The 12,657-nt window shown below is 43.6% G+C and overlaps 1 protein-coding gene across 7 annotated transcripts in view; it reads right to left on the bottom strand.

Moving 5' to 3' along the window:
- Positions 1 to 5,223: 5,223 nt before the first annotated feature.
- The window catches only part of JCAD (junctional cadherin 5 associated), a 151,669-nt gene continuing 144,235 nt past the window's right edge, over positions 5,224 to 12,657 (bottom strand). For all 7 annotated transcript variants that reach the window (XM_014609036.3, XM_059729124.1, XM_059729125.1 and 4 more), the window contains one exon: positions 5,224 to 11,446. In XM_014609036.3, the coding sequence (XP_014464522.1) occupies positions 11,412 to 11,446 (35 nt within the window). In that variant the 3' untranslated portion in view covers positions 5,224 to 11,411. The remainder of the gene's footprint in view (positions 11,447 to 12,657) is intronic.

Below are 12,657 nucleotides of genomic sequence, written 5' to 3'. Positions count from 1 at the left end.
GCTACTAAGTGGGCATGTGGATTATGCTGATCACTGGGATTTTGGCCAGTCTCTGTACAATAGCACCAGGGTGATCTGGTTTCCTGTGTCCTGATCCTTACGTTCTAGTTGGAGCTAGTCAGACTCTAACCCAGGGGTAGGCAACCCCCAGCATGGATGACAGAGTATGGACATGTGCACCTTGGGGCAGATGGCAGGGAAGGGCTGGGGCTGCACTGCCACAACAAGGATCAAGCCCCTTGCAGCTCCCCCACCGTCCACCCCTGGCATGCCAATATCTTACAAGTGGAGGTTGCGGGTGTTTTTGGCACTCTTCCCAAAAACATTGCCAATCCCTGCTCTAGCCTCATATTAAGTAGAAATAGCAGAAAAAAACATGCACAGGGCTTTGTGTAAGTCACAGGGAGTTAGAGGCTGAGTTTCAGAACAGGCAGTAATGCCTGCAGTTCATATTGACTGACTGGAGTTGGGGGTGCTGCAAATCAGGCCCTTAGCACCCATTTGAGACAGCATTATGAATGTTTTAGCCCTGTTGCATCTGGTATGAAACAAGAGAGGAAACTCATTGCCAGACCAGACAGCATTCAGATGACGCTCTCACACTTCTCTTTTCAATGGGATTTTGCAATTCATGCCCAGACAGAGGGAGCCTTAGGCACTCACATCCTCCACCCGCCCCCCCCCCCCCACAGGCACCAGAGGTGTCTCACAATTGCTTTGACAAATCAGAGCTAAAAGTGATGAGGCAGCCAAGTCTGTATGTCTAGTCAAGCTATATGTAACCCTTCTGCCAGGCCCTGGGTTCATTTACTGAAGGGATCCTTCAAACAAAACCTTTAATTGTGCTGGTCTGAGCCCTGTCTTATGAAACCAGGGAGACTAGATTATAGTTGTCCAGGTGCTTTTCATGAGTAATAGTTCCATATTCCAGCCCTGAAAGTAAGGTGTCCACGTTCAAAACAAAGACATTTTACCAAGAGCAAACACTGAAAAAACAGGGGAGACCCAGCAACAATGAAGGAATCAACAATACTAGGTCAGTCCCATTCCTCAGTGGGCCCTGGCAACAGCCTTCAGCCCAGCCATCTCTTCACAGCTGGAAATGGCTAATGAGGTAGTTACCTCCTATCTATCTTCTCCTCTCCCCTCCTCCATTGTGCCACACTCACCATTAGCTGGAATGGCACACTGAGGTTGCCATCCTGTGCCGCGGCAGCCTGAGCATCTGGCCTCCGGGCTACCTCATTGCTCCCCCTACCACCATCACAGGACTGCTTGATGCTTCAAAGCTGTGTTTGTGCAGTCTCAGTTCTACTTTGTCAGTCCCTCAAAGGTCACTGGCATACAAAAACTCTACAGTGCTTTGCTATGAGGTAGACCAGGGGTTTTCAACCTTTTTTAAGGAGTTTACCTCTTCTGGTGGCAGCAGCCGGTCGCGGAGCAGGGGTGGTGGCAGCTGGATGTGGAGCACAGGGGAGGGAGGGTGGAGGCTTGCACACAGCAGCGTGGGTGGCGGCCGCAGTCACACGTCATGTGGCTGTTTGCATGGCTGTGGCGTGTGGCTCCTCAGGCTGCTGACAGGCCCTGCACCCGGCCAATTGCTCACCACCTGTCTGCAGCCCATGGCGCTACGTGCAGTGGCAGTGGCGCGAGGTGGTGGTGGCGATGCAGGGTGGTAGGTGGCGGTGCTCCATCCCCACCTGCCCGCATGTACCCCCTAGCACCTTTCCAAGTACTGCTTGGAAAGGTGGACAACCCCTGAGGTAGACCTTCCTGAAAAAAGTTCCCTTCTTAACTCTCTTTGTCACACTTACTCCCCATAGCCTGATTTGCTCTAATCTCCTCTACTTCCTCATAGCAGACTTCACCTTAGACCAGAGTGACCTCCCTCACCCCAGGTAGATTTGATATGGTTCTTTTGTCCCCTCACTATCCAACAGTGCTAATGATTTTATATTACCCCCAAAATTGAAACTTAAACTGCATTTTAACAAAAATGCCCTCAAGGGTCACATATCTGAAATGCAAAGAGGCCTGGTCCATTCGATATTTTCCCTTTGTTCACTGTAATGGGGCCCTGGCCCCATTACTGAGAAGGGGAAGGGTGCCTGAGGCCTGCAGGCCAGCCCAGAACAGGCTTGATGATGGGGGACGGGATCTAAAGAAGACGGCTGCCCTCCGCAGGTGCAGGCAGCGGTTGACAGGCTGGGGCAGAAGTAGTGGGTCAGGTACCCGGGGAGAGACTCAAAAGCCCAGGGCTTAGCCCAGAAGAGTCAATCTGGAAGCAGAGGGGAAAGGAGCCCTGCAGAGAGCTGCCAGCTGATGATGGACTGTGAACCTGCTATGCCGGGGAGCTGGGAGTAGAGGGTCAAGGGCTGGCAGAGTGGAGCCAGTATGGATGGCAACTGCCTTAAAGAGCCAGCAGGCTTAGATAATCGAGTTAGGCAGCTAGAGTGCTGAGGGCTCATGTTTTGGCTTGTGTTTTAACTGGTGGTTTGGGGAAAGGACTGAGGAGTGGCTTGGAGGTCCCATTAGTGCCCAATGGGCATGTGCCCAGGGGTTAGGCTCGAGGAGCAGACTGGGGCCAGGGGGCCCAAAGTTCAGAGAAGGACAGAGCTTGGGGGCCAGAGCAGGGCTGAGGCAGGGCCAGGGGGCCCAGGACTTAACTAACAAGATAAGCCCAGAAGCTAGCTCCAGTTAGCTCCCATGGCTAAGGGACCAGCTTGAGTAGAGAGGTGGCAGCTGGGAAGGCCAAAGCCCCACAAGGGAGTAAAGGCCTGAGGTGGCCTGGTGGCTTTGGGAACAAGTATCCCACCTGTAGGATGGTACAGTGACATGTGCAATGTATGGGTGTGGTGTAAGGGGCAGTTAGAGCCATGCAACTAGCCCTTAAGGCATAACTGGTGCCTTGGAAGAACTAGCTGGCATCTAGAAGCACTGGGGGGTCACCCTGGGACCTATAAGGCAGCCTCCCTTCTGAACAAACAATTGCGTCACAGGTATGGTGAGTGAGAGGGGGAGGGCACCCCAGGGCTGGTGCAGGGAAGGGGTTACAGGGCCTCCAGGGCTGTTCTAGCCACTCCTGGAGCATGAGCTCAGTTACACTCACCATCTGACTTCCTGCCCTGTAAGGCCCTCCAGTCACCTGGAGTTGTCGAGCAGCTCTGGGCCACTCTTCTCTTTTTTAACCAGTTGCCGTCACGATAATCTCCTGCCTCCTGTAGGGCATCATGCCATCAGGTTAGCATTTGTGCACTGAGGCTCTCAGTTACTCACTTGTGCTAACATGGGCCTCTAGGTACCGGGCTGAGGTAACCAGCTTATTTGAGACAGAGCAAGCAAACATCAGGCAGTTCATTTTTGTTCCACACTAACTGATCTAAGTTAAAACCTAAGGGCATGTATAGACGAAATGAGGGGCATGTGTGCATGACACTTTAAAGCGGGCTAAATGCTTTTGCACTGCTTTAATGGTGTTGGTGTTTGCACACATCAGTGGTGTATTGTGCATTAATTCCAGCCACTGTAGCACATTTGGCAGCATAATGCGCCTTAAAACGACTTTGGGGCACAGGCCACTAAAACACCTCCGAGGAGTTTTAGGTTGCTGTCCTACAGCCGCAGAGCGAAGCACCAGGCTCCACGCAGCTCAGGCAATGAGCAGGCAGCCCATGTAGGCAGCCACAGCAGTCCGGGAAGGCAGCTCCACCAAAGGAAAAAAACAAAACAAAACAGCGAGCCTGATCTTTTCCCCACCCCCCCACACCTGGGGCCTGCTTGCCTGCATGAGCTGCATGTGGACCTGATCTTTCCCTCCACGGCTGCGGTGCCCCCTGGGATCACCCGAGCCGGGTGTCTGTGGGCAGGTGCTGCCTGGGGGTGGGGCCGCCGCTGCTGCAGAGGGAAGCACCAGCTCCCCCAATGCAGCCCGGGTACCACTCCACCCACTGCCAGCTTGCCCTCCCCTCCCCACCACTGGAGAGACAGGTAAGACACAGGTGTACAAAAGAGGTTACTTAGCCCTAAATTTAAGTGGTGTTTTTAAAAACCCACTGCTTCAATTTAGGGCCCATTTCATCTACACACGCCCTAAGACCTGGATTGAAAGACTGGATAATATATTACCATGGCCTGAGCCATTCTACCTCTGGCAATAATTGCTAACAGAATTGAATTAGAATCATCATCCCTAAATACAGTCTAGAGAACTATTAATGCAGAACCAGAAAACACTTTATAAACCCTTTGAAATGAGAGCCCAGAACATTGCTAAATGCAATGAAAATGCTAAACAGATGCCTTGTACTAGAGTAAGCCTTGTACTTACTCTAGTACAAGGCTTAGTGTGATCACCTCTCTGGCTGTGCCTGCTCTACAACCGTGTCCACGGCTTTGGGCTTGCTGCCCATCACTGACATGCATAAGAGGGATTTTATCACTGATAAAATGCAGGATGTTTATATGAGACAGCTAGCTCCCTCAGGGTTCAATGAATGGGAACCATTCTCTAGGCTTAGGTGGATTTGGTAGGTTAACGTATTAAGTATTGGTATGTGTAAGTACCGGTATCTAAAGTGCCCTCAGTCAGGGTAGTAGCTAAACTGAGGCTGCTGTCAGTTTGCAGGTGAGCAAAGGGAAAACTTTTTCATGCTTGCTTGGGACTCGGCCAATATGTAAAGGGCACATGTACGGTTAAGGAAGACCAGCTTGTCACATATGTGACAACAGACTCCAAAGGAAAAAATATATCCAAACCTGGCAGCCTAGTGTGCTATCATGATTAAGGCACAGCAGTTCTTAACCAACAGCACATAAGGGAACCAGGGAATAAGGCTAGCCTTTGACAGGAGTACAGAGCAGGACTTGAACTCATATCCCTGGAGCTGTCACAAGACACCTTATCTATACTGCCACTACACCCCTTTTATAGACCCCAAAGCTACTGAATAAATGTATGTTAGAAAAACCACATGACAGCAACCTAAATTAAATTCTGTTGCAAGTATGACACTAAGATTTGAGAAGTAGAGCATTTTGTGGTGTGGGGAATAATTTCTCAGAGTGAATACTGTAGTGACAGGTAGGCTCACAGTTCGTTATGGCACATAACTATGTTTTAGAGGAATGTAGTAGTAGTAGTACATTTCAACAGTACCACTCTTTTCCTACAAGGCAGCAGAAACACCCCAATACTTCCTGGAACATAAAGTAAAAATTGACATGTTCATGCAAAACCTTTATTTGGAGAATATTTATTGTTAGACAGCAGTGTCCCCCCATTTACAGAAACCGGATATTTACATTGTACAGAAAATTTCAAAGAAGTTCTTGAAGACATTCATCCTGTGATATGACACAATTTTTTCCTATAGCTGCTTACTGTACGTGCTGCCTTCTTTCATCCCTGTGAACTACTCCACCCCAACCCCATCCCTTGGGCTGCCCAGAGCAGAGATCCATGGGAATGACTTATTGTGGATGATGGAGAAAAATATGTTGAAGATCTTCCTGAAAAAATTAGCTGCTGTATTTAATAGCAAAAGGATATGTGCATGCTGTCTAAAGCTCGTATCTTCTTGTTTTCCTTCCAGTTTAGGAACAGCTTCTGGGTTCTGGTTATTTTCTTAGCCAGTCATGAGTTAGATGACTACGTTTCCTGCCATCTAGGGTGGAAAGTTCCTCATTTATTTTATAATCTGCATGTTATTGTGGTTTCTCTGGCTGGTAAATTAAATTTTTATTTCTAATCTCTGCAATGTGTTAGCCAATTCTGATGTTCATCTTCCCTGTACAGTCCAGCCCTGGGACATGTTGCAAACATATTTTTAGCCTGGGTGGGAGGCAATGTTGTGGATTTGGTTTTTGCAGGATTTGTCTTTTTCTGCTCCAAACTTTTTTTTTTTTCAGTAGAGATGATGAGAAACAGCTTTTATTTAGATCCTGCAATGAGGATTTTGGTGAATATTTGCATGCGAGTTGCAACTAGATTAAATCACAACTAAAATAATAATCATTTAACTTTCTCAAGTGTTCCAATGACTTAAACAATTTCTCCCCTGCTTGCAGCAGTAGGTCTCAAATATCTTTCGGTCACACCCTTTTAAACTTGCTATAATGCTGTGTAGACCTATGATTCTGAGTTATAGATAATAAAAAAGTAACACTTTTGCCTCCACAACCATATCATAGCCTCTTCAGCAACTAAAAGATACTGCAGAATTATGCTTCCTTTTTTTCCTTCCTTGTCCTCCACTTATTTTTTCACTTTCTTTTCTTCTGTTTTCCCATTCTTCCTTTTTGTATGCCTATGTGTTTACCACATATCCCCAGGTTTGAGAACTGCTGGCCTATGGTTCTTCTAAATTGTTACTCTTCCAGTTGATCCTAATAAAAGCTCTGTCATTACTCACGTGAGTAAGGCTTACATCAATAAATAAGGATGATGGTATGATGACCCAACTGTCAAATGCCAGCTGAGCCTGGCCTAAAAAAACCCAGTACCCTAGAAGGCAGAAGCCATGGGTTCATAAACAGTTTACCAAGTCTCTCCATAACAGTTAACATAGGTTGCCCTACAATTTTGTCTTGTTACTTCATTCACCTCTTTGGTCTGATAGATCCCATCAGGAAAAGATTCTGTTCCCAGTTATAGTAGTTTAAACTGGGAGATCTTGAATCTGGGACGTTGTGACACAAATCAAGACACTGTTATTATAGAGAATTAGTAATGCAACAGGGTTTACCTTCTCCCCACCTGCACTCTCTCTCTCTCTTTCTCCTTTCCCCACAATTCCATTGAATGGATGATATGTGTAGAAAAAGTTAACTTTCTAATCCCAGCAGTAATTTCAGCATTAGAACACCATCATTCATCAGGGTGTATGTACTTCTAAGGCAACAGAACACTGACCCTAAATATTAACATTGGATTGCAAGATTAAACAAGCAAAAGCATTTTACTAGATTCAAATATTTATACAGAAATAATTCTGCCAGACTGGTTATTTTCAACGAGGCGCAAACTTGACACACTATTTTTTTATAATTTGAACATTCTAAACACATACTATAAACAACCAATTTCTTCAAGGATCGTTGCAAGCTGCAGTGCCTAAAGTACTTGCACCTAATGTCTTTTGTACTACTTGTATGTCTGATCTCTGGGTTTAAACTGAGGGAGCCAGGTGGGATGCATATAAGAGACAATGATCTGAATTAACAGTTACCCTGCCAATATGATCTACTTTGAAATACTGTGTGCTTTCTTACTCCTAGAAAGGTTGCTCTGAGTTAATTTAATGGTTGGGTGAGTGCTTACCCAAGTACATCACTGGGTATTTCAATCGTGTTTTATCTATTAATAGACCCCTCCCACTCTCAAAAAGCTCAATTCAGCAATCCTTCTCTATTCAGCCATGACTGGGACAGGGCACAGGCCTCCGCTCATTCCTTAATCAAGGCCACACTTTCCTCATTTGAATTCATCCCTCTGGCAAGGTGTGTAGTCAGCATTAGGAAACTAAAGAATCTTTTAAGAAAAATAGAAAGCTCAGATGAATCCCCACCCTGTGCATGCATCTCTGTGAGCGTATTTGTGTGCCTATGGAAAATCCCATTGACACCACAGGGACTTCATTTGCATATCCAGGCTTTGTACTTAGAACCCTTCTGCAAGATAGGGGTCTGAGCGATTCCCCTTCACCGCTGGTTGGCAAGGGGAGTAAACAACACAGAGAAATAGAGAAAGAACCACCAGAAGCTCACTACTTGCTTGTCATCCTCTGACAGAAGGAAGGTGTTCCAGGATTTTGGTCCAACCCTATCTGGAACCCTGGAAGTGGAGTTAGTGCACTGAGTGGTATGAACACTGTTAATTCCCTGGACTGATTTTGCATACTGAAGATTGATAGGGAAATGGAAAAAGATGGTGGTTTCCTAATTCACTCTCAACCTCCGGAACTGTCTCCCCTTTATTTTTCAAGTAGCAGTAATTCCATGCATTTTGGGGCACACCTGCAAAAGGCAAGCTCACAAAAGCTACCAGGTTGACCATCCAAGAGAAGTCTGTTACCCTGTTAACCTGAGGACTGGATACAGTGGGGTGGCAACAGCATAAGCTTCCTCTGCTTCTTCCATTACTGTACTTCAGCCATGACTTGAAGGTACCACTTACACTGAAGAAGATTCAGTCCCTGATTCTCTACTGCCGTTTTGATTTGGTAGTATTTTGCACCCTTCTAAGGCACTGGTGCAAGGATTATAAAAGGTGTCAGGCAATGGACAATCAGACCCTTATTCTCCATCTCCACTCAAACCTCGTCCTATTTTCTGAATAACCACCACTAATTTCAGTTATTGTTATGTATAGCAACAGTTGTACATACCCACTAGAAATGGCCTGAGAGGGAAACTATATTAACCATTATGAAAAATTTCCCCAAAATATCTAAAAAGTTGCTGATTGTTAACTCCATGGAAATTTTGCCAAATGCAGTTACTCACCTAAAGTGCCAGCTCTGGTTCTATCCCAGACATTCTTTCTTAACACTGACACCTGTACCACACAATCATTGGACCATGTTTTCTTAATAAACTGCAAGTTCTAGAGGAGGGGTGTAAAACATAGGATGGGCCCGCAAGCTGGGTCTGGCCTGCACAGCTACTAAATCCAGCCTGCCAGGCTATTGGCAGGCCATGAGATGTTGTGAGGCATGGCTTACTGCAGAATCTGGGGCTGTCATGTGCTCTATGCTGAAGCCCAGGTGCCACTGCCACTGCCAATGGTGTGTACCCTGGGTTGGAGCTAGAGCTGTTGCTGCTGCATGCCCTGGGATGGATCTGCCCCACAGGGAGCCCTGCAACCTGGATCTTGCCCAGGGCACAAGCTAAGTTCAACACCTCTTTCCTAGAATATAGATCTGAACATGCTGTCTTAGTGAAAAGGAAATGACTAATGTTATTAGATAAACTGTATTTTATAGCATTTCTTCTTCCAGTCACAAACTGCTATAAAGCAAGCTTTATGAACTTGCTCTCTAGATGTTAATTTTACAGACTTAGGTAATAAACCTTCCCCTCTAATGTTTTTGCTTATGTTTCTTTAGGATCTTAGCTGTTTACATGTTTTGGTATTTAATTTTTTTCTATGATTTATAGAACAGATGTATTGTAAAAACTGTTGTTCCCTCTCATCTTCAAAACTGCCAGAATAACTGATTATCCCATAAAGACATAAGCTGAATGTAGCTGGATTGGCAATAGATGAAAATTTAAAATTCTCCAGAAACTGAAGTGTAAATTGAAACCTTCAAGTTATTCCCAGGCTTTACAATTTGGTGGTATCACTGAAATCAAATGATCAAGTGGCTCACTGAATAGTGGAGTATGAATTTTTGCTTAGAGAACTAAAGGGAATGTCACCATTACTAACATAGACCTTGGCAGCTGCTTGGTTCTGAGTCGACAATGCACCCTATTAGAGATCTACAACCAAAAAAGGCAGAGTTTAAAAGTAGGATCGATATAGGTAAGATTTATAGATACAGAATGTTAATGAGTACAGCTGGAGAAAGTGTACAAGATTCAATAAAATAAATTATAAAACTGAATTTTCTTTTAATATAACAAGCTTAAAATATTTCAAGTGTAACAGAACCATGTGTTACAGATAAGAATTTTTGCTGCCAAAGCATTATATATATATATATATTTCTGAAATATATATATTTCTGTTTTTGCCAAACTGCAGACCACCCAAGCCCAACATTTCAGGAATCTGAAACATCTAGGAGATAAGGTTGTTCTATAAGACTAAAAAGGAAAGAAAAAGAAACCCTTGAAACATAAATAAATCATCAAAAGAATGTTAGCAAACAAGAGCATTTAAAAAAGAAAAATCATGCAGAAGTTGACATGAAGGCTTTCCAACAACAAGTGTTGCGCCGGTTACTTCAAGAGCAGAATGTAGAGGCTTTATACTTTGCAAAATATATTTTTAAAAAGCCATATATTTGAATGTCTCACCAAAACGATCTAAAATCCATCTCATCCTCCAGTGATGTTCACTGACTTCAGAGATTAAATTTGGTCCCAATTGATTTATTTTCAAATACTAGCCTAACCCAAAACCACACCATGTAAAAAAAATGTAAGAAATGTACCCAGGTATTTTATCAGAGCTGCTTGGAGACACTGAGACAGGGATCCAAAACCACTTTTTGGTAACTATAGTCAGTGGAATGTTATGGCAGCAACACCAGCACAGACGGCGTTCAGCTGTGTTCTCAGAAGAGCTGCTCCAAAAAGAACTATCCAGCCGTTGAAGGGAAAAGGATATAGAAATTAACCCTTTAATACATACATATGCCTGTAGATAGATAGATTGCTCCTTTCACAACAAAAGAAAGTAACAGTACTGGATATGATGCTATATGGAATGTTCATTAAGATATACAAGGGACCCTCCTTGGGTTATCTTCCCTCAAAAGGATAATTCTTCTTAAAATATAATAATAATAATACTTCTTTATACTTGCCACTCATTAGCAATTGTTTACATCGTAGAAAAATAGACAGTATTCTGTAACAAGAAATATAGTTACTTTGTTAAAATGGGCTATTTTAAACCAGCTATTATTTTGTCATATAAAGAATTTCTAAACAGCAAAACAAAAATAGATAATACTGAGTGCAAAACAGCCAGTGGTATAGTTTGCATTGGTTCAAAATATCAGTTGCCTGCTACTGCAATTACACTATACTACAAAAGTCTTGATCTTTTAGGAGCGTTGGGGTTTTGGCTTTTATTTTCTCTACATGTGGCCAGTAAGTATTTAGTCAAAGTCATTTCAAACTTTGGAAGTCCAAATGGATTTCACAGTCAGTCAATATTCATTCTCATTGTCCTGCATTCTCACTAAAATTCCTCCCCGCTCAGTGCAGCAGCACTCGTGACTCAAGTCTCATGGCCAAAGATCCCTCAAGTTAAACAAGATTTAGGCTTCAAAGATTCGTAAGTTTAGCTTATAAATTCACATTATTTTAAAAATCATTGTACTAATTTCCCACATTTAAGTTTATACAGAGGAACAAGCTCAGAAGCCTGACTTCATCCAGTTTACCATCCCAGCTGAAGTCTGTTAAACATAGTTTAGATGAAAACACTTTGCCAAGTGTAGGCATTAAGTCTTAATGATACAAAAACCAGATGGTCCCAATGTAAGAATCAGATTATTCTGTGATCTCCACAAAAAAGTTTTGTATGAATAACTAATGTCCCTACTGGCAATGGTAAAGACTTTATCAATACACCATAAACACCAAATGGAGGCAGTTTCCAAGTGTTAAAAACAGCAACATCAGCAAAACATTCTTGGTGGAGCAAAAGTCTCCTGATTCTCATCTGCGTCATCTCACACTCTTTCGACTTTTGTGGGATCATATGCATCTGAAGACAACAAAAAAAAAGAAAAAAAAAGAAAACTATTAGTGGTGTGTTCTGAAATTTACCAACCTTTGCTACATGTTGCTAGCAAAGGAAATGAGAAAATATTTTCTTAATTTAAAATCAGATTTAAAAAGCCCTCACATGCAGACTACTTTTTATAAAAATCAGGTAAAAATTTAATAATTAACAACCTGCAGTTATTCTTTTTATACCATGTCTGTGAATTCAGTGCTGGTGCTAAACTGACAGCTCTGAAGACACACATTTCTACTTGACCCCAATGAATTCCCCACTCTCATCTCGTTATGCTGGTTTGATTTTGGAGTCATGTCCCTGAAGTTAGATATTGGGAAAAACTTTGTCATGAGGAAGGTAGTAAAGCACTGGAACAGGTTACCCAGAGAGGTTGTGGACTCTCCATCCTTGGAGGTTTTTAAGACATGGCTACATAAAGCCTTGGCTGGGATGATCTAGCTGGGGATGGTCCTGCTTTGAGCAGGGGGTTGGACTTGATGACTTCCTGAGGTCCCTTCCAACCCTAATTTTCTATGCTAATGGAGGACACCAGTATAAAAACTGGGCAGTTGAGATCAGGATCAGCCCTTTACTATGAAAGGAATATTGCTATTTTGCCATTGATTTTCATGGGTTTGAGGTTTGGTCCCCACCCTGAACAGCAAGTGCAAGGGCACTGTACACATGTTTCCTAGCAATGTACCTCAACTGGGACACATAAGGACATTTTAAGGGAGGGAGAATACAGCAATCTTTTCATGACCTATTCGTTCCATAGCTTCTTTTTTTTTTTTAATAAAATCAAGATTAGGTCCTATTCTGTCTACTAGACTCATAAGTGCTATGCAGATGTCCAAGCCCCAGATCCTATTCTGTTTCCTAAATACATCAGTGGCACTACTACTTATGCAAATTTTAGCTCTTAATCCACCCTGTACAGCAGAGGCAGGGGTGTCTGACATCACTTTGTCCCACTCCATAAAGAATAGGATTGCAGCCAGTCCACTAGGCAGCCAAGAGGGAAAGATACATGTATCTTACCTTATGTAGTCATTAGTTAAAATGCACAAAGAGCTCCAAGAGCTGTGAGTAGGTACCAGAACCCAGCACATTCAGGGCAGTACCTACCTGACTAGATCACAGTCTGATTTCTTTCTTGTGCCACATCTTTCCCTTTGGCTGCCTGCTGGATTGGC

The sequence above is a fragment of the Alligator mississippiensis genome, chromosome 5 (assembly GCF_030867095.1).
Source record: "Alligator mississippiensis isolate rAllMis1 chromosome 5, rAllMis1, whole genome shotgun sequence".
In the NCBI taxonomy this organism is placed as follows: domain Eukaryota; kingdom Metazoa; phylum Chordata; order Crocodylia; family Alligatoridae; genus Alligator; species Alligator mississippiensis.
The sequence above is the reverse complement of the archived record's forward strand: the minus strand, read 5'-3'. Positions and strand labels throughout refer to the sequence as shown.